Source organism: Drosophila gunungcola (genome assembly GCF_025200985.1).
Source record: "Drosophila gunungcola strain Sukarami chromosome 3L unlocalized genomic scaffold, Dgunungcola_SK_2 000002F, whole genome shotgun sequence".
Classification (NCBI taxonomy): Eukaryota; Metazoa; Arthropoda; class Insecta; order Diptera; family Drosophilidae; genus Drosophila; species Drosophila gunungcola.
In genome coordinates this window covers 3,387,253-3,408,574 of record NW_026453178.1, presented here as the reverse complement: position 1 = coordinate 3,408,574, position 21,322 = coordinate 3,387,253, and the positions used below count along the sequence as shown (strand labels likewise).

The 21,322-nt window shown below is 40.8% G+C and overlaps 5 protein-coding genes across 10 annotated transcripts in view; 2 read left to right on the top strand and 3 right to left on the bottom strand.

The window, feature by feature from the left end:
* The first annotated feature begins 449 nt into the window (after positions 1 to 449).
* On the top strand, positions 450 to 1,577 carry LOC128257960 (splicing factor 3A subunit 2). Its single transcript, XM_052989284.1, has one exon. It carries the CDS (start codon positions 586 to 588, stop codon positions 1,366 to 1,368), a length of 783 nt encoding a protein of 260 aa, XP_052845244.1. The 5' UTR covers positions 450 to 585; the 3' UTR covers positions 1,369 to 1,577.
* On the bottom strand, positions 1,495 to 13,406 carry LOC128257933 (uncharacterized). Of its 5 annotated transcripts, none has more exons than XM_052989235.1 (11): positions 13,381 to 13,406; positions 8,866 to 8,960; positions 7,285 to 8,166; positions 6,634 to 7,224; positions 4,203 to 4,660; positions 2,922 to 3,785; positions 2,631 to 2,863; positions 2,299 to 2,569; positions 2,069 to 2,239; positions 1,900 to 2,007; positions 1,495 to 1,841 (listed from the first exon to the last, which is right to left on the bottom strand). In XM_052989235.1, the coding sequence occupies exons 2-11, from the start codon at positions 8,933 to 8,935 to the stop codon at positions 1,692 to 1,694; spliced, it is 3,798 nt and encodes a 1,265-aa protein (XP_052845195.1). In that variant the 5' UTR covers positions 8,936 to 8,960; positions 13,381 to 13,406; the 3' UTR covers positions 1,495 to 1,691. The 5 variants fall into 5 exon arrangements, with proteins under 5 accessions (XP_052845195.1, XP_052845193.1, XP_052845191.1 ...); XM_052989233.1 differs by having other exon boundaries at positions 7,285 to 8,274; positions 13,381 to 13,402; XM_052989231.1 differs by lacking the exon at positions 13,381 to 13,406 and adding an exon at positions 9,123 to 9,271 and having other exon boundaries at positions 7,285 to 8,274.
* Positions 4,802 to 6,446, bottom strand: LOC128257952 (sentrin-specific protease). The gene is made up of 2 exons (XM_052989273.1): positions 6,287 to 6,446; positions 4,802 to 6,223 (listed from the first exon to the last, which is right to left on the bottom strand). Exon 2 carries the CDS (start codon positions 6,145 to 6,147, stop codon positions 4,831 to 4,833), a length of 1,317 nt encoding a protein of 438 aa, XP_052845233.1. The 5' UTR covers positions 6,148 to 6,223; positions 6,287 to 6,446; the 3' UTR covers positions 4,802 to 4,830.
* LOC128257937 (uncharacterized) lies at positions 9,725 to 12,896 on the bottom strand. Its single transcript, XM_052989241.1, has 2 exons — positions 12,681 to 12,896; positions 9,725 to 12,622 (listed from the first exon to the last, which is right to left on the bottom strand). The coding sequence occupies exon 2, from the start codon at positions 12,400 to 12,402 to the stop codon at positions 9,742 to 9,744; it is 2,661 nt and encodes an 886-aa protein (XP_052845201.1). The 5' UTR covers positions 12,403 to 12,622; positions 12,681 to 12,896; the 3' UTR covers positions 9,725 to 9,741.
* LOC128257938 (serine/threonine-protein kinase ULK2) overlaps positions 13,374 to 21,322 on the top strand; it is a 21,257-nt gene continuing 13,308 nt past the window's right edge. For both annotated transcript variants that reach the window (XM_052989244.1, XM_052989243.1), the window contains exons 1-2: positions 13,374 to 14,014; positions 20,718 to 20,891. In XM_052989244.1, the coding sequence (XP_052845204.1) occupies positions 13,925 to 14,014; positions 20,718 to 20,891 (264 nt within the window). In that variant the 5' untranslated portion in view covers positions 13,374 to 13,924. The remainder of the gene's footprint in view (positions 14,015 to 20,717; positions 20,892 to 21,322) is intronic.

Below are 21,322 nucleotides of genomic sequence, written 5' to 3'. Positions count from 1 at the left end.
GTATAAGTACTGGAATATTTTTATTGAATTTTGTTTTCAAATTCGTTGGTTCCACTTAATTTAATTTCGTATTCTTTTCCCCAATATGTAAATAATAAATAAATAAAGAAATTAAAGAAAAGTTTAATTAAAGATTAAATTTAAAAAAAATTGAACTAAAAAACGTTTTTTGTTTTACAATTTTAGTACATTTTACCTTACCTAGACACATAACAAATTGTCTACTTTTTACCTTACCTAAATTCTTATTTTTACAAATACCTTGTACCTTACCTAGATCCAAAAACTAGTACCTTTCCCAACACTGTTTATAATATATTATTTTTTTCAATTCCTGATATCTACAAAACTTCTTTGCACAAAATGTTGTACCCCAATTTCGAAATAGTCAAATGATGATTTTGTGTTTGTTTTGTGTAGTGCCCATAAACTATCGTATAACTCTAGTGAACGCCCACCACTAACTGCGCAAGGGCTGACAACCCTGTTTTCTACACCACCAAAAACATTTTCTGGAAGATTTTTACCAACGCTAAAAACGTTTTTTGTCCCAAACGGCTTGAAAATCAATAAAAAGTAAGAACTATGGACTTTCAGAACCGCGCCGGCGGCAAGACCGGCAGCGGAGGCGTGGCCTCCTGGTCGGAGACGAACCGCGACCGGAAGGAGCGCCTCCGGCAACTGGCCCTCGAGACCATCGATCTGAACAAGGATCCGTACTTCATGAAGAACCACTTGGGTTCCTACGAGTGCAAATTGTGTCTGACGCTGCACAACAACGAGGGCAGCTACTTGGCCCACACGCAGGGCAAGAAGCACCAGGAGAATCTAGCCCGGAGAGCCGCCAAGGAGGCCAAAGAGGCGCCCTCATCGCTGCTGGCGCCGGAGAAGCCCCGCGTGGAACCGAAGAAGTTCGTGAAGATCGGACGACCCGGCTACCGGGTGACCAAGCAGCGGGAGCTTAGCAACGGCCAGCAGTCGCTGCTCTTCCAAATCGACTATCCGGAGATCACGGAGAACATCGTACCGCGTCACCGCTTTATGTCCGCCTATGAGCAGAAGATCGAGCCCCCGGATCGCAAGTGGCAGTACCTTCTTTTCGCCTCCGAGCCATATGAGACCATTGGATTCAAGGTTCCCTCGCGGGAGGTGGAGAAGAGCGAGGGCAAATTCTGGACGCACTGGAACCGCGACACAAAGCAGTTCTTCCTGCAGTTCGCCTTCAAATTCGAACCTAAGATACTGCCGCCACCGCCACCGAATCTTCATCGCGCGCTGGGACCGCCCGGCGGATTTCCCATGCCGGGTCCACCACGTCCCGCCATGCATCCCATGTTCAATGGCGTCCCTCCACCGCCACCCATGTAATCAAGAAATTAAACTTAACCAGGGGCTTCGCTGGAATCTTTGCAGTTCTGGCATTATTTTGGCAAGGTAATCACTATTAACTAAGAGACTGCAGCAAAGCCCGATTACCCTTCAAATAATAAACTATTTTCCACTTAATACAACTCGAGTGCTTTGTATTTTTGTTTCCGACTTAATAAACTGAAAAAATATTGCTGGTTTCTTTGTAATTGTACGTCTTACAAATCGATCGCGTTTAAGGTAATTAGTTTAAATCTTATATTTTTGCTTAAATTAGGCAATGTACAGGTTCAGTTGGCTGGGCTTCCTTCTGTCTAAGGATTTTAGATCTTTTCGCGCTTCTTAAAGTTGCGCTTGGAAGCACATCGGTTAATAATGTCCGAGACATGTGGCTTGTGCTCGAAGATCTTCATTAACTGATTCTGCGCCTCGTTGATGCCATCGGTGATGATCTTGCTGCGCTGTATGTTGCCCTGCAAAATAGAAAAGTTGTTAGTTTGCAACTAAGATATATTAACTGAATTCACCCACCTTCAGCAGTTCAGTGACACGTTCCATTTCGCTATGCTTTTCCTTGTCCTTTTCCAGTTCTTGCAGCATTGTCTCGAGTTTTCCCAGACTGAAAACCTCAGATTCATTCTGAGGAAGAGCAAATTGTTGATTAGCGGCTATGTCGCCATTTAATTACCAAATTTCTTACCAAGTCCTCCATTTGGGAGCGCAAATGATAAATTTTCCATCCATTAATCTTTCCCTGGACATTTGGTTGATTGGCTAGATCAATAACAGTGGCACGTCGCTCCTCCCTTGGCTTCACATCCGCATAGCGATGGAAATGATTGTTGGCCAACTTGTGGGTGGGTTTATAGGTCTGAAAGTCAAAAGGAACATGAGTAAATGAGCTAAGCATGGAGTCCTGGCTAAGCTTACATTAAGCAAAGCACAATTGCGCGGACGTCGTATCACAAAGTCCACCGGATTGGCATTCTCCTTGTTGCCCGTCACAGCGGGTGCACTGCTCCGATGGTTGGCATCGCCCGGCGCACTATTGGGAGCGACTCCCGGGGTCGCCGCTGTCACCAGCAGACCTCCATTGTTGTGTTTCTGCATGTAGGATGCGCCAGCCGGCGGCGTTGCTTCTGCACTGGGTGGAGGTAGCGACAAAGATGCCTGGCTCTGCGTGGAGTGCTGGCTGTCATTGCTGGGGAATACAATAGAGGATTATTCAATCGCCATTGATTAGTTAAACTCGTTTAACCCACGTTGATCGACGCGGCTTCTTCCTGGAGGAGCAGTCGTAGCTGGAGCTGGAGCTATTGCCAGTGCCATTCATACGCGTTCCCGCCTGCTGCATCAATTGATGAGGCGCCTGCTGCTGAGGCTGCTGTTGCTGGGGCGTTGGCGCTTGCACGTCCACAAAGGCACTGCTTCCACTGCGTCCTCCAAGTGAGGAAAGGCCAAGGTTCTGCTGCATTGATTGATGCGAGGAGTACATCTTTAAATTAACGAAAATTTAGTAAGATATAGTTTAGGTTGCTAATTTAGGTACCCACCTCAGTAATGGGATTAAAATGTGTGGAATTATCGCGCCCACTTGCACCTCCAGTTACCGGTGGATCTCCAATCCTGTCCTGCAATTGCTGGTCGACACCAGGCGAGGAATTGGCCGACACTGTGGTTGAGCCATCTGACGAATCTGGCGACTCTGCCCGGGCAGTTCGCGTTGTGGAGACGGTGCCAACTGTGGTTGCCACACTGGTTGCACTGCTTGCCACTCCATGGGCCACGCGCTCCCGTTCTTTCTTGGCCAACGCTTCCACAGTGAGCCCGGAGCCGACGGACTGAGGCACCGCCACCGATACTGGCTGGATATTGAAAGTTGTGCCCGGAGCAGGGGTCATATTTGGACCACTGGTGTTGCTAGCCATCGACAGTAAGGTGGGTCCCAGATTCTTGGCCGCGCGGATGGGCGAACCGTCTGCATCCCGTTTGCGCATGAAACTGGACACCAGCGCTGCACTTCCTGCTGCTTGCTGCGGATTGCCCGCCCCAGTTGTCACCTTCACGGATGTATGCAGCGGGATAACCATGTGTTGCGGCGGTGCACTGTTTGGTCCTGCCGGTATAATGAGTTGCTGGTGACCAATCGTCCGGGTGGCCGCTCCTCCGGCACCTGACGGCAATACGGTAAAAGTGGCCTGAGATCCGGTACCCGCTGATCCCGCTCCAGTGGGCGCATGACTGCCGAAGGGCAGCGAAGACACCGACAAACTGCTGCCGCCGGCGCTGCTAACCAGTTGTGCCTGGGCCTGGGTGCTCTGCGTCACCGTGGTTGTGGTCAATGAGAGAACCCCCGTGGAGGCGGAGGCCGGCATGGATTCGTAGTAAATCGTGGCAGCACTTCCCTTCTCATCTATCTGTTAATGCAAAACCCAATGAATAGGAAATATATTAAAATAAATACCCGAATAATTCGCTTAGCTGCCCACATTCTTAGTTCTTCTTTTTTAGATAAGTATAATTTAATGTAAAATAATTGAATGCAAAAGAAACAACGGAAAACTTGAAATAGGAAAGTAAATTATGACTAACGCTATAAAAAGGGGTTGAGTCCAGCGTAAGGATGTAAATAAATACAATTAAAAAATGACAAGTGTCAAAAATAATAGTACACCTTGAAAGAGCTCACTTATATAGTTTAAATTTTATCAAAAAGGAGTAAACGTTATTTTAACCAAAACTAAAAAAAGGTTTAAGCCCCTTATTTTTTTTTAAGTGGACTATAAGTGAAATCTTGAAAACTGGAAAGCTAAGCGAATAACCAAAAAACCAACCTTCATCAACTGGCTCTGTGAAGCCACCACCGGATTCCATGTGCGTTGGAAACCCGTGACTGTTGCTCCGCTAGTGCCAGATGAATCTCCACCGGGCGCCGCCGTGGCCGGTGTCATCATCATCTTGCCCAGAGTAATGCCGTGGGCATTCTTGATGGGCGTCAGAGTGCCCGTGAGGATGTTACCACCTGGACCCACCGCTCCTCCTCTTCCGCTGACGGTCAACGGCAGGACAGTGGCTCCTCCAGCTGCCGAAGTGGCCCCTGCCACTGAACTGGGATTAACCACACTGGCGGAGACATTCGGCACTGGTACCGCTTGGATACTAGCCACGCCCTGCGGCGCCATTGTGGGCGCTCCTGCTCCTCCGGCGGTCGACAACTTTCCTATCGGATTTAGCTGCGTAATGGTTAATGATGGTTGTACTTTTGCCGTCATGGTAACAGGTGGTCGAATGCCTGCAGGAGGGGAAAATAAAATAAAATATTATGATGATACAAGAATAAGGTTTTCTATTATCTATAAAAAAAATTAACACACATAATTCCATTTTTTTTTTTAACAAAACCTGGGTTACTTATGATAAGGGAAATTTATTTTAAATATAAATTCAATTTTAACTAAAAGCCTACAACCACAGCTCGCCGCCGGAAATCTCCAGGGCCATCTTTCTTCGAAAATAGTCAATGTTATCTTGTGAGAAGGTGATTGGAGCATCCCGCGTCAGGTATTCAGCAAACATACAGGCGAAAACGCCGCAGTCCCTGCTGTTTTCCTGTCGCGGCACGTTTAGGGCATTTCCAATTCGAAAGCCGCTGGTGTCAAAAGATAGCTTGCGCTTATCCAGCGACTCCTGCTGCAGGTAAGCCTCCAGTGCGTCCAGCACTTTTTGGTTGCCTCCGCCTATTGAATCGTAGTATAGAATAGTTTTGTCCCGCATATGGATGATGGCCATGCACCAGTGAACGCCGTTGGAATGCACAGGCACCGGAATAATGTCCTTGCTAAAAAGATCAACCTTCCGTGTCCAACGCTTTACGCCCGCATGGCCACTCTGCAGTAGGCGTGGCACAAAGAAGGTGTTCATGGCATACACGCTGGGCAGCTGGCCAACACACTTCTCCGAGCGCTCGGTCAATAAGTTCATATAGAAGTTGATTATCACATCGTTAAGCCATCGGAAATTCAAAAGGATTTGAATTTCGCTGCGTTGGATGTTAAGATTAAACTTGGTCACAAGCACCTGAAGACAGTCACCCTCAGCTAGTTCTATTAAACGCTTCAGATGCTCTTTGCTCAGTGGAATAAATTCGATATTTTCCTTTCCATTCTTCTTATTTTGGTCAATGCCTAATTTCCTGTGCAAACCACACGAAACACGTGCTTTTTTGGCGTGTTTAGCTTTGTAAAATGCTGGTTCCAAAAGTTTTTCTTTATCCAAGCACTTTTTCGCTGACCTCTGCCTGAAATCTTCTACGTAGTCATCCCCCAAGATGATGCTGATGGTAGACCGACGTTGCAGGGGCCGTTTGAGGGCCAATGGTGCCGGTGGAAGTTTCGGTTGCTCCCTTACCTCCAAGGAGATCTTCGGAGAACAATTCAATTTGACTACGCGGTCATTGCAGAGGTGTTGATCAATGGTTTCAATCATATCCTCTTCTTGAGATGATGATCCAGAAGGCAACTCGGGATTCCCAATCTCACAAGTCGGTGTGTGGGAGCTCTGGCTCAAATGCGATTTGAGTGGACTTGCCTTTTTGTGGCATTGACTGCGGATGAGGTTGAGGTATCGCTCCAAGTTCTGTCTCTCGAGGGCCAGCACGCTGTACTTATCCTGGGTTGGCGATTGACTCGTACATGTCTCTGTATCGCTACACACCGGCGACCCAAGCATAGATGGCTGCATCGGGCTCCTTTGCTGATTTTCGCATTCTCGCTCTGTCATGGTCCTAATGGGACTGCAGTCCTTAGCAGCCCAGTTCGAAATTAAGCAATCAGTTGTATATATAATGGGTTTTTCGCTGTCCAGGAAAGTAAAGTAAGCTACCAACCATCAATATCAAGAAGAATGAGATTCAACAGACCCAAGCTTTTGCTGATCGCCGATAATGTCCACGAAAATGTCCTTACGCTGGGAAAAGTCTCTTAGTAACTCGTAGGAGTTATACAAAAACTGACGGGTTGTTCGCAGTTGCTGGGCAAGTGATTTTCAATGTTATTTTCTTTTATCAAGAAATGCTTTTAAAAAAACAAATAATACGAAAACCTTGCTACCTGCTACCTAGTCTTTAATTTCTAAATTGGTTACTACATCTATCGATAGTTGTTGAAATGTCAAGACTTAATAAACAGTGTTGAAAAACTCTTTTTAAATATTTCTCAACTATAGCAACGTACTTAATACTATCTTTAAACTGGGAACGTTACTTACCCATCTTAGCGGCCGCGGTGGTGCTCATCAAGAAGGGTTGCAGCATCACATTCCCGGCCAGACGGGCAGCGGATCCGATGATCTGCTGAGTTGTCCCAGTCGCTGGCTGCTGCAGTTGGATGATTCGCGTGGTGGGCAGATTGGTGGCCGTCAGAGCAGTTCCCCCAGCACCAGGACCCCGCCCGGGCGCCACTGTTGCTCCTCCGGAAACACTGACCGGTGTTGGCGAAGCCGTAACGCTGGTATTCAGCTGCGGGATGCTTGGAGCCCGGATGCTTATGCTCGTGGTGTTCAGTTTGCCGCCCGGAAAACTTTTGCCCAACGGAATGGGACGCACGTGTCGAGGCGTCACAGTAGTTCCTCCGGGAGTCGTGGTCGTTACTCCACCCGTGGGCGTGGCCACTGCAAAGCGAGGATTAAATTGCTGCCCGGGATTCTGGCTCACATTGGGCGCGGACACGTTGGAGGAGTAAACTAGAGTGGCCTGGTGCTGTCGTTGGGGCAATACAGTGGCCACATAAGCCTGAGGCCCTCCGCCAGGACCCGTGGCTTGTTGTGGCGTCAAGGGCTGGCCAGCAGAGACGGATAGAGCTGAAAGGGATTTCGTTTAGAGTGTTTCTACTACAAAGCATTATCCACACAATCACTCACCTGTTGGCGCCTGCACTGGAGTGGTGGTCACCACACTGGCATTGGAAATGCACGCAGATGTCGTTATAATCCTCTGGCGTGGCTGCGGAATGGCACGGATCAGTTGCACCTGTCCCGTGGGACCTTGCATCCAAGCAGCACTGTTGCTGGACGAGATCACCGCCGATGGTGGTTGCGCTGAGAGCGCCACGCCACCTCTGCTCACCGAGGCGGTCGCCCCGCGAACAAATCCTCCGGTGGAGCTAAGAACTGTCGGTGCCGTTTGCGTCACGGTGGCCGATGATGTGGCTCTTAGGGGCGTCACAAGCCGCTGGCCAACTCCCACACCAACGCCTCCCATCTGGGTGGCCGTCACACTGGCCCGCGGCAGATATGTGGCCTGGGTCACGGGCCTGGTCACGGTGATCGATGCATTTGCCCCACTCCTCGCCGGCGCAGCTGGTATGGCCGTAATCTGGGTCCTTCCCGTGGCCGTGACATTCTCCAGCTGCTTGATCATGGGCATCACCACCCGGACTTGCGTGGACTGGCCACCTGCCCCAATGGCTCGTATGGAGGCCGCCGTAGTGGCTTGTCCTGCATTCAGCGCAATCGGTGTGCCCAGGGATGTTTGCTGCACGGGATTGGCTGCTGCCACTTTGATGGTGCCACCGCTGAGGATCGGTGTCCCCGAAATGGATATCCCACCGCTGCCGTCCGATTTCACGTGCGTAATCTTGGCGGCCACCGAGGAGTGCGCTGCAGAGGATGGCAAATGGGATGGCAATGAGTACTTGTTTATGACGCCACGCAGTTGCAGGGGCGGATGTGAGTGCGATACCAGGGATGCGGATGCGGATGCAGATGCGGAGGCGTTTGCAGAGGCGGACATTGATCCAGTGGCTGCCAATAATGATGATGATGATGGATATAAAGATGGCAGCAATGTCAACGATGGCAGTGCATGGGTATGCAGTTGTTGGGGGCGTATCTTAATGGTTTTCAGGGGGGCTGTGCGGGTGGGAGTGGCAGTGTGTGTTCTTCTGTGAGTTTTCGGTTAAAAGTTCCACATGGAACACAAACAAAGGACGGACAGGTGTTCTTATCGAACTTTTTTAAACAATTTTTTAATGTTTATTAATTTGTTTTAAATCAATGATTTAAAACCTTACAAGTTTAAAATATTTACGGTTTTTATTCATTTAAATTTTTCCTACTGAAATTTTGTTAGTTTCAATAATACTTTTAACACGTTTGAAAAGTTATCTTGTAATTGGACAATTTTTAAATTAGAGTTTACCAAAACATTTGATTAAACAATAATTCGTTATAAAAAAATGTTATATCAATATAAAGTTAACAAAGAACGATTTGGACATTATTTTAGTCGAGAAGAACAATTACTTTCTGGGGCTGTTGGCAACCCTGCCACGAATGCACAGTAACAACAAAACAAACACATACACGCAGAGAGAGAGAGCAACAGAGAGAGGTGCACAAATATTATGTATACACACGCATACACGCGCGCAATGCTAGGGCTTGCACATATATCATACGTATATAAATATAAATAATCCACTTGGATATCGGTGAACTTACCTGATGGCGCTGTAGCTGTACTTCCACCCACTGGAACTCCCCCTGTACCACCTTCACTAGACGCACTCATCCTTCCAGTATTAAATTGCGATTTCCTGCAAAACAACAATTTCGAATCAGATTTCCACGTTTTACATCTCTACCCTCTTTCTCTTCTTATCACTGTTCACTATGTATCCACAGATTTTCTGCACTCAATAGCATTCATAAACAAGCCAAAAGCTGCGATGTTTCAATATTTTATTGTAGCAACTTGCCTCTTTTGCTGATTAGAAACACTTTCACGGCCAAGAGGGCTTTTTTCTTATGATTTTCACCGAGCTTTCTATTAGTTAAGCGAATTTTACTTATGTTTTGCTGCTGGTCTAGAGGTGGAAAAACATCGATGCTAGCATCGAAACAGCGTTGGTATCGAGGTTTGGCAAGAATCATCGATATTTTCCCATCTCTATCTGAGGAGGTCTCCGATAACGGCGGAGTATGTATTCGCTAGCTGAGGTGCAATTATCCGCTAATTGTGGATTAGGTCCCCGCTACCTGCGGTGCTGGCATCCGCTATTGACATTGATTAATTCCGAAATATTTAATGTAACATTAACTTACAAATATTCATAAGCTATAAAACTACCAAACGCTTTTTAAGACTAAGTTTTGTACCAAAATCACAGAATATTAAATTCATGCATGTTTTATTAATTTACATATTCGTTTGCTCTCTTACATTTTTTTATTTATATATTTTGATTTAAATTTAAAATTCATATATAAATTTATAATTTATGCGTTTCTATCTATATAATAATTGGCTGATTATGTTTATATATACCCTTTTTTGTCGCCCCTAAAGAAATCCACTTTTAAGAGTAAAAAAGTATATTACCTAAGTTTTTGATATAGTATATTAATTATCTCAGTTGATGGGTAGTCTTTAATAAGACTTTTTAAATATTTTGTTTTGTATCCTACTTCATCAAAACAAAGACCATGCAATTTTTCAAAAGTAGGACAAACATTAGTACCTGCTCCATATAATATTTTGGATAAATCTTTCGGCTTGAAAATTTTCTCTTTAGCGATGAAATGATTTAAATATCGTTCATTATTAAAACAAGATTCATGAAAACTTCTTAAAATAGAAGAAGCATTATTACCAGTCATTGATAAAATACCAGCTAAATCACTAGAACTAAAATTAGAATTATAAAAATCATCTAAAAATATGGTTTTGTTACCGTTATTATCATAACAAATATTATGAAAATCTTTTAGGGCCGAACAAGCGTTATCCTCTGCTCCATGCAATATGTTACACAAATTATTCAGCGTAAAGCCTTCTATATCATCTAAGAAATGATTAAGATACACCTTTGACTCTTCTACAAAGCAAAATTCGTGCAATCTTTCTATGCCACCTGCTGTACCACTTAATAAGCTGCATAAATCTACTGGCTTAAAACCTATATTATAGAAATCCTGTAGAATTGTTGATTTCCCTCCTTCTTCATTAAAACAAACACTATAGAAGCTTTTTAAAATTGAAGAAGCACGAATTCCTCCTCTACATAATATAGAGGATAGGTTACTTGGCCTAAACCCTATATTATAGAAATCATCCAATATTTTTGTTCTCCTTCCTTCGCTATTGAAACAGGCATTGTGGAATTCTTCAAAAGCATCTACGGCCTTAGCTCCCGATCCGCTTAGAATACCGGATAGGTTATGCATGGAGAAATTCTCCTCACCCTTTCCTTTTAAAAAATGCTTTAAATGTGGTGTTTTCTTTCCTTGTTCATTGATGAAAGCATTGTATAAATCCTTAAATGACTTTGGAGCATGAACTCCTGCCCCACTTAAAATGCTGGACATATTAGTAAGATTTACCCCTTCTTTTTCGAGGGTTTTTAGGTATTGTGTCTTCTTTCCATCTTCGTCAAACCAAAGATCACATAACTCTTTAAAGGCTTTGGGAGCATTCAAGCCCCCACCATGTAAAATACTTGAAACACTAGCAATGTTTACTCCTTCATTTTCTAGAGCTTTTAGTTGTAGAGTTTTCGTTCCCCTTTCATCAAACCATATTCCATACAAGTTTTTAAAAGCTTTAGGTGCATTAGACCCAGATTTACTTAAAATACTGGACATATTGGAAAGGTTTATTCCTTCTTCTCCCAAACTTTTTAAATATTTAGCTTTCTTTCCTTCTGAGTCAAACCACAGGTTGTACAAGTCCTTAAAGGCTTTTGCAGCATTGGAGCCTGATCCACTCAAAATACTCGATATAGTGGCCAAGTTAATTTCTTCTTTTTCTAATGTCTTCAAAAACTGTGTTCTATTTGCTTGATTATCGAACAACAGGTCATACAACTCTTTAAAAGCTTTGGCAGCATTAAACCCAGCTCCATGTAGAATATCGGAAATGTTGGCAAGACTTATTCCTTCTTTTTCTAAGGTTTTCAAACATTTGGTTTGATTTCCTTGCCCATCGAACCACAGGTCGTATAAATCCTTGAAAGCCTTTGCCGCATTTGTTCCTGCCCTATGTAAGATACTGGATACATTGGGCAAATGAATTCCTTTTTCTTCTAGAGTTCTTAATTGTTGAGTTTTCTTTCCGCGTTCATCAAACCACAGTTCATATAAGGCTTTAAAAGCCTTCGCTGCATTTGATCCTGCTCCGCCTAAAATACTGGATACATTTCTTAGATTTATCCCTTGTTTTTCCAGAGTTTTTAAATATTTTGTTTTATTTCCTTGCTCATCGAACCAGATGTTATACAAGTCTTTAAATGATTTTGCAGCATTTGTCTTTGCTCTGCTCAAAATACCGGACACATTAGATAGATTTATGCCTTCCTTTTCTAAAGTTTTCAAGTAACGCGTTTTGTTTCCTTGATGGTCAAACCATAGGTCATACAAGTCTTTAAATGCTTTGACAGCATTTAATCCAGCACCATTCAAAATACTGGACATATTAGGCAGGTTGATTCCTTCTTTTTCCAAAGTATTCAAATATTGTGTTTTATTTCCTTGCTCATCGAACCATAGGTGATACAAGTCCTTGAAAGCTTTTGCAGCATTTTGTCCTGCTTTGCTTAGAATACTAGACATGTTCGGTAAGTTAATACCTTCTTCCTCTAATGTTTTTAGATATTGTGTTTTATTTCCTTGCTCGTCAAACCACAGCTTAAACAATTCTTTGAAAGATTTGGCAGAATTTAATCCCGATCCACTTAAGATGCTGGACATATTCGATAAATTTATCCCTTCCTTTTCCAAAGTGGTTAAATATCGTGTTTTATTTCCATGTTCATCAAGCCACAAGTTATACAGATCGTTGAAGGCTTTGTTGGCATTGTTATATGACTTGTCTAAAATACTAGACATACTTGCTGTCTTTATCCCTTTTTCTTTTAAAACTTTCAGACTTTTTGTCTCAATTAAAAAATCGAGAAACTCATTAAATGCGGGTGTTCCTTGCTTACCAATTAAATTTTTAGCAAATTGAATTTCCTCTGTATGTGTAGGATTTTCTTCCATGCGGGGTCTTTTGGAGGTTTTAGTTTCTGCATCCTTAGCGGAATGTCTCTTTTTTGCTGTTTTTGGACCATTTTCAGGACTTTTCTTGGCTGAGTTCCTTGAACTTGTTCTTTTAGAAGGATCTTCATTTTCATACTTACATCGACGGAAGGCTTTTTTGATGCTTTGGCTGCTTTACTAATAGAGGATTTTTTAGGGACCCTAGAGTTTCGGCTTTTGCCTAAAATAAGTAATTTTTAAAAGTTAAGCAATTTTCTTTAACATATTGCATTACATACCCGAATTATGGACTATTTTTGACGCACCCATTATCAACAATTTTAAATCAGCTGTTTGCACGTGTAGCAGCAAATGATCTTCTCGGTAGACAGTTTGGGAACCGCGGTATTTTTGACGCTTTATCTGACTTACTATCCTTTCATGCTATTTAAAATCATTTCCTCTTCTGAGCGAATAAACGTGTGCTCATTTTCCCTCATTTCCTTTAAGTTAAAAAGGCTTTTATTTTTGTTTTGGTTTGCTGCTCTTTGCTTATCAATTGTTAGTGTTACCATATGCTGCTCGTTAAATATTCTCGGCCTTCGCAAAACATACCAAAAGATAGAAGGTTCGGACAAATGTTATTCCTAGCGTATTAAAATATATCAAACGCTTCTTGTTTTCCCGAATACTTATTTTATAAGTATAAACATTAAATAAAATTTAATTAACTCAGATAAAAATTAATTAAATTTACATATTTCCATTATACAACAAATAGATTACTTAAGTTAGACCAGTTTTAAGTTTTAGCCTTAGCAGTTTTGATAATTAAATTATTTAATTTTTAATAGAATTTAAACCAAAACAAATACTTTTTTTGTGTTATTTTCGTTTAGTATATTTTCCCAGCTGTGGGGGTGTATTTCTCCTCGGCACCTGCGGCCACACTGCCCAACCCCACCACCATTAATTCGCTCAGTTGTGTTTTCGTCTTACCTTTTTCCAGTCTCTCTCGCGAAGTAGTTGGCCAATTGAGTTTTGCAAAGTTTTCGCTGGGACCAAAAAGACAAATTTTCCAAAAACCAAAAGAAAATCTTACAGTGCGTGTCTGCGAGTGTGTGTGCCATCAATCCAGTCGTGTGGGTGCGTGTGTGAATGCTAGTGTGGGACCGCAAATTAAAAGCAATACCACACTGAAAAAACCGACACAATCACACACGGAAAAGAACAGTTTAATTCAATTACAAGTGAAATTAAAGTGAGTGCCCGATAATTGTCAACTGGCCAGGTGGACAGTAAAATCAACGAAGGTGTTACGTGAAAAAGCCAGAGATCGTCGGGGGCCAAAAAATCTCTTTTAGTGGCTGCCAGAAAGAAAAGAAATTGATTTTCCACAATTGCAATTGGAAGCAGAGAAGGGAAAAACAAGTGTGTGTGTGTGTGAGAGCGAGGGGGTGTCCAAGAGAAAGAGAGAGCGGGCGGCGGAGAGAGCAGCACTTCCAGGCGTCGCATCCTCCTCCTTTTTGGATTTTCGCATGCAATGAATATTGTCGGGGAATATGAATATAGCTCCAAGGATATGCTGGGCCACGGCGCCTTTGCCGTCGTCTACAAAGGACGTCATCGCAAGGTAAGAGGAAGAAGGCTGCAAAACGGAAATCTCTTCCAACCACAGTTCCAATCTTGGAATTCGCTTGGGAGAGATATCAAACCCTAAACAACAACAATTCCGTCATATGTTATTAACCTGTTTTTCCATCATTCGTTGTTATTGTTTTATTTTAATGCGGGGCTTGGTCGCATTTGTAAATAATACAATAACAAGCCCCAAAGTTATTAACAATGCGCCATTGTCAAAGGTAAACACGCAGCAAACGCCAAGAGCCAAAGCCCCTCGCCAAATGTCGTATATATAACGAAAATCAGCTGATCACAGTGCTGCTAAACATTATAAATAGTGTATATCAGAAACCATTAAATTAAACGAATAAAAGGCTTCTTTACAATTTATAAATATAAAATAAAGTAAAGCCACATTTCTGCTTTGCATTGGGTCAAAAAATACTACCTGCGTATGTGTAGATAAGTTCAAAAAGATCAATTAGCAATTATATGCTGGCAAAATTTTACCTGAATTTTTACTACGAACAAGTAATAAACTTGTAAAATTGTAAGCATTCACAAGAAATAATTAGCAAAAAATACTAATTATTTGTGTATTCAGAAAAACTATTTATATTACAAAATGTCCCAACCAAAACAATATTAATATTATTTTGATATATTCTGACCCACTGTACCGGACCCAAGTAAATTGTTTAGCGAATTCACAGCCCTTTTGTTAGGGCTCCTTTTTTTTGTTTTCTTTAAAATTTGCGTTTTAGTTATGTTTTTTTTCTATTGCTCTCTGTTGAAACCCTCTCCATATTTCAAAGAAAAATTTCGGTGCCACACGCACGTGCGATTTCTTCTGGCAATACAAACAAAACACACAAACACCACTGCGTATGATAAATATACAATTTGTTCGCGCTAGAAGTGTGTTGAACTATTTCAGGGTCATCTTAGAAATAATGAAGTATAAACAATTGTAAGGCGTGTTTTGGACAGCAAAAGGGCTGATAAATTCCAATTGGATTAGAGTAGGAATAAAGTAAAAAAATTGAAAAATAACTAAAAACACTATAAAACGTTTTTAAATTGTCACTGCCTTCAAATTGTTTATTACTTGTTTAAGCACGCTTTAATTGCACCTTGGAAACCTTTAGCTTTTTATTTGCAAATTAGCAGTACAATCTTTTGTGAATATTTAATATTATAAACTTTAGTTTCCCATAATAGGCCTTTTTAATTGCCACCAGATTAACCAGTTAGCCAAGTGCTGCAGGTCAAGCAACTTTTAACATATCTCTGCCAATAAAAAACAAAACTTGTATATATTGAAATAGTTAAAAAGAAAAAAAAACATTTTAAATGGTGGGTCATAAATATGGAATGGCGGTTATTTGTTTAATTTTCATTCAGTTTTAAAAAGCAAAACAAATCAAAACAACAGAAAACACGCAAACTGAAAAGATCCAAGCGAAAAGTTTTTCGAATCAGCAACAGCTGCCAGTTATTGCATCAGCTGTTTTCTGTATCCATTAAAAACACGCACCTACACACAAAATGTGTGTTTATCTCCTTTAACACAATATATACTTGAATTCCCATATGATTATGCCGACCGATTTTATCTCATACATATCGTTTAGCGTGGTTTGTTATTGTTTTTCTTGTTCCATCGATCTTGTTTTATTTGTTTTAGTGCAACAAAGCAAAGAAAAAACGTTGTTATCAACGCAGTTGTGTTTTTTTTTCTGTTTTGTTTTTCTAAATTGCTCAAGTTCGTCTCGTCAGTAAATGAAATCACATTATTAATTACAACTGCAGTGTGACAACAACTACAATGGCAGTAGCAATAACAATGGCTCAATCGATTCACACGTAGACCAGACATTCGTCTCTTTTTAATGATGTAAGACCCTCTCTTTCTGACAATTTGGATTTGTCGTATTTAATGGCTTGCCTTTCTCCCTTTTACTAACGATCTGTTGATTTCATTTCGATTTGTTTTCTTTCATTTCGTGTTACTGATCGTTAATCATTCAATAAAATCCCAAAGTGATCTGGAAATAATTGGGTTTTACAGTAAATCTTCTTTTCTTCAGCTAAAAGTATGTGTCATTTTAATTTTTTTAAATCACCTGCTATGTGAAAAAAGTTAAAACAAAAAACTTGTTTTAAATTGTTAGTACCTTTACCTATTAAAAATTAGCTTACATATTCCAAACGCTGATTTCAAACTAATAAACTTGTAAAAACTTGCGGTATAGTTAAAAATTGTATCATTTATTATCAAGTTGTATTGGGTTTTGTTTTAAAACCATTTGGTGCCTGTAAAGGCTTATAAAAATTAATTTTACGCATTAAATGTCATTCAACGGCGTTATGCATTTTTGTTCTGTCTTTACTAATTAAACCCATAAAAATCTAGTAAAGATATTCGAGTTATAAAACTTTGTGTGTATTTTTTAATTTTTTCATCCATTTGAGCGCACTTTGACGACAGTTGGAATTCAAGTTGAGCTTAGTTCACTTCCCGCGTCTTTCCTTTTATGGCCATTTCGAGTAACTGGTTTTGTGGTCCGCCAGTTTTCGATTTCTTTCCATGACTTAATGCCGTCGTAATCACTTTGGTTACTTTGGTTACTTAAGCAGCTCGAAGGACAAGGCATCGCGGAGTGCCTAACATTTTTGTCTCCACAAATGTGCCTTTTGCCTGCACGTGCTCGGAAAACTGGCTAAAAATAGTCAAGCATGTGCAGCTACGAAAGATACACACCCGTAAGATACTTGCACTTGCGGACAGAAAAGGAAATCCTCCGCAGAGGATCTGAATACGATTCCAAAAATAAATGACAAGCAGCTAGGGTACTAAGTACCGTCTGGTAGTTTTCCCTTTGCCATGAATGAATTCAGCAATCTTTATCTGGCCGATACGCTGGCATGTGGAAATCCAGACGACACGTGTTCCATAATTCAGCGAACGAACGAACGCTTCGTTTTATCGCCCGTCAATTGCACAAGCCGGCGGTGGAATCATGCAAAAATTACGTTCTAAGCGTATAATATTTATAGTAGTTTTAGAACCCTCCCCTTCTAACATTGCGCAATGGGCATATTCGTATGTTTAGTTTGTCCATAGCTAAAATGCAATTGCAATTTTGCATTTGACTTTGTAGCCGCATTTTTACTTTATTTAATACATGTGGCTTGGGAAAATGCGTCTTGACAAATAACTGAGATAGAGAATCATCTAATCTTTTAGATTTTAAAATACTGCAGGGATTGGGGCTTTAAATTATTTTGTAATGAAGCTTCTGGACAGGCCTCTATCAACATGATTAGCTTTTGCTAAGAAGAATTAAGAATTTCTGTAGTAAAATCTGTAAATTGATTTTTTTTTTTTAAGTTAAGTTAGTACAAATCATGGTAGCTATTAAACTTTGAAAGTATCTTTACTTATTTATTATGTTGGAAAATAGTTTCCTCTAGTGTAATTGTTTAAAAATCGCTTAGACCTGGTGATTTAGTTTTAATTTAAAAAAAAAGAGAAACGGAAGTCTAGTGATGGGCAATGAAATCGAAAAGAAACCCACTCTATTAAATCGAAATAACCTTTTCATTTCGTGACGGTGGGAACATCAGGCTAGACACGTGCAGACCAAAACAAATCGAAATTAACGCTCAAATTATTCAGCAAATGCCGCCAGACATCTTCCAGCATATCATATGAATTAGCCAAGGTATTTCTCACGCAAACTAGTTTGTCTTGTTCAGCTCCAGATCGGTGGTATTCTATATAAATTAACCGCCTGACTTGTGATCCGATCGGGCGTGAATTATGCAGTATTGAAATAAAAGTTTTGCGTCGCAAAAAAATTCGAGAATTTCCGCGATTTGTATGCGAAGTTTACCGCAGCGAGCAGATACATTTTCAGTCGCCAAACCAGTTGAAGTTGTTTGTATCCAACAGATACTTTGGCCTACGATGATGTGCTGCACTTTTTTCACTCGCTTTTGTCCCTGGCTTCACTCTTTCTCGCATTTTCTGCGCAATTATTATCTTTATTTTTCGCCAGCTATTTTTGGCCAAAAGAAATGTTTTCCTTTCTTGTTGTTAGTTGAGGGGCCATTGCACCTAAAACAGCGCAAAACAACAAATTTGCTTCCCCTTATCGAGCCTCTGAAGTTCGTTGAACCTTTTTTTGGGCGCGGGTTTGATGAAATATCCAACCAAATGCTGCACTCCGTAACCTGGAGACTTTAAAGAGTTGCACCGATCTATTGGGATCGTAGGTCTCGTCTCTAATTTTCCATTTTCCCCACACCAGGTGCGGCGGTGGGGCAACTTTCCCATTCGCTTTTGACACAGTTTTCGCTTGCGCTTGGATGATTGAGGTGATTGGGTCAAGAACTGCTCGGTTTCCGCTGAACGATGTCCGCAATTGTTTTTATGGGTAATCTAATCTCAGGCGTTTTTATTATCTTAGACTAGAAGGTAAACAGAATATAGTTCAATGACGAAAATAACCAAATATAATTATTGTTTTAACAAATTTCATTCAAAAGTATTTCATTAAGGATTGATTTTAAGAAGACTGTTTTTTTTGTTTAAAAATAAATACACTAAAAGCTAAATGAAATATATTGCAGTGTCGTAAATAGGGGGTCAAGTGAATTTCATTCATTATTATTTTACAATGGCTTTCCATTTTTAAAAGGTAGGTTTTTAAAATTTCAAAATATATAGATATAAGTGTCATATGTATGTATGGAAACAAAGTTTAATTACTCAACGTTTTTAATTAGCTTTTTACTACACTTTCACTAATTAAATAATGAACACGAATAAAAAAAGTATATAAGACTAAATTAACTTGGTTTTGTGTTTTGACTTTTCAAGGCATAGTTTAATATGCATTCGTACTATATTTTTATTAATAAATCCCTAAAATAACGAACCATCTTACCGACCAGTAACTTCATCTTTTCTTACTGACCTGGTCCAAATGCCTTTTGTAATCTCGGCAAAGTCACAGGTCATACCCCATTAAACAATGTCAGATGCTTGGCAACAGATGCAGTTGAACTCGCATTAAGATTGCCTCAAACAAACAAAAGTGCAGGAGTCTGTTATCGGTCAGTAGCTGCAAGAATTGCTTGATTCATTGCAGTTTACTCAACAGGAATAAATAAACATGCAAATTGTATAAATACATCTGCGAATGCACAGCAAAAGATAATGAGCTTGGGAGCATATCGATTATCATTTCCATTCAAACAACGCGTGCACACCGGCTGAGGTGATTCGATACTCTAAAAAGAAACCTATAGAATGTCGGGTTATATCTGCACCTAGTAGTTGTTAGTTTGAAGGGTATGCTGCTGGGTAAAAAATGCTTAAGTGCTTAAACAAATCTTTATTCTTTATTACAAAAAATGCTTTTAAATTCCTTCTTTAAGTTTAAAATTTTTTCTCACAAAGAAACTTGTTAGAAATCCTAATTTTAATAATTAACTTTCATGCATAACTTATAGCCCCTTAGGTTTGTGTTTGGCATCATAATTAGCAAAACGCGCTGTGTACAATGATTTAAGCTCTGGATAGGATAAATTCCAGTCGACACTTCCCCACCAGACTAGCCACTATCCGAGTTGTGCTTCCTTGTAGTAGGCAAACTTGTTTAAATTTGCACTTTCGTCTTTTGTTGTCGGTTTTAGTCAGGGATAGAGGGCGAAAAGAGCAAACACAGACAAAGAGTCATTGTCACCTGCTAAGTTAAAAGCAAATAAGCTGACCACATTGAGGGGAAGTCAAATGGGGGATTTCGAGGCGGTGCAGTTAATGACATCGGCCTTATCAGTGGTGCGATTTAACCGGTTAACTCAACTCAGTCCAGCCCGTTAGCTGGTGGGACTGCAAGTCCGGGCCATGTTCGTCACTCGAGCGCTCGAGTAAACAATCTTATTCACCGCAATTACGGGCCTGCCCCTCCCCCTTTTGTCTGCCCGCCGGTTGAATGCGTTTTTGCGTATCTAATAATAACATTTAACCGAGCGGGACCCTCCAAAGTGTTGAGGGGCCCTCGTTTTTGAGATCGGGGTATTTGCATTTTCCGCATTTCCCTGTTTCAGTGCGTGCTAATTGAAGCAAGCCAAGGAGAATGTAAACATTTGGAAGGCAAATTTATGGCAGCAGCTGGATACGAAGATTATGGGTTTTAGATAAAAGGAGAGGAACTCCGTAAGAAGCGTTTCTCACAAAGGCGAGGTCAACAACATAAAAAACAGAAAATCAAAATAGTAAATATAAGGATTTGTTGAAAGAGAGCCTTTCTGCAAACGTGATGTCTTTCTGATATATTTTAAAACTTTAAAACCATACAAATAATTTTAAAAATTTCAAAAACATCAAAAGAACCAAAAAAAGAAGTTTGGTGTTAAAGTAATTGACCGAAACAACATTTTATTATTTTGTTAACAAACACTTTATATATGGCATTCACAACAACATTCCTTTGTGGTCGAAATTCAAAACAAATTTATAATGGAATACGTTTATCCATTCAGTGTTTTGATTTGCCAGTATTGTGCAAATGAAATTCCCATGCGAATAAATTCAGTCATTTCGCTGACTTTGGCTTGTAATTGGGTTAGCCGTTCAATGACTGTGAAGTGAGTAACCCTAAATTAAATATTAATGAAACGTTTCGCTTCCTCTGTTACAGAAACACATGCCGGTGGCGATTAAGTGCATCACGAAGAAGGGACAACTGAAGACGCAGAATCTGCTGGGGAAGGAGATCAAGATCCTGAAGGAGCTCACCGAACTCCATCATGAAAACGTGGTGGCTCTGCTGGACTGCAAGGAGTCCCAGGATTGCGTCAGCCTGGTCATGGAGGTGAGTTTCGCCATTTAACAACATTAAAATAACCGCATAGCGAAGCGAGAAGTTCATAAATATGTAATGCTTTTATGGCTAAAACGTGTGTGAGTCAGTCCATTTGATATCGGATGGGAATTGCAAAGCAAAGTGCACGTCGGCCAGTTCCACGTCATTCTCCCTCCCTAAAGTTCCCACCTCCACCTTCTACAGACCTCCTTCTCTTGACCAAATTGCTACGCCATTAATTGCGGAAGTTGCGAAACGAATTCGTATACAAAAATAAAGTGCGAATAGAATGGTAAAAGCGTTTTGCGCCGAATGGCTGCTTCTCACCTATGCACTCGATTGAAATGTATTTAATTTTATATTTTAACTGACAGCTCCTGGGCTAACAAACTTTAAATTGTAATAGGATTATTATAGCCAGGTAATGTGGGCAGTAAAAC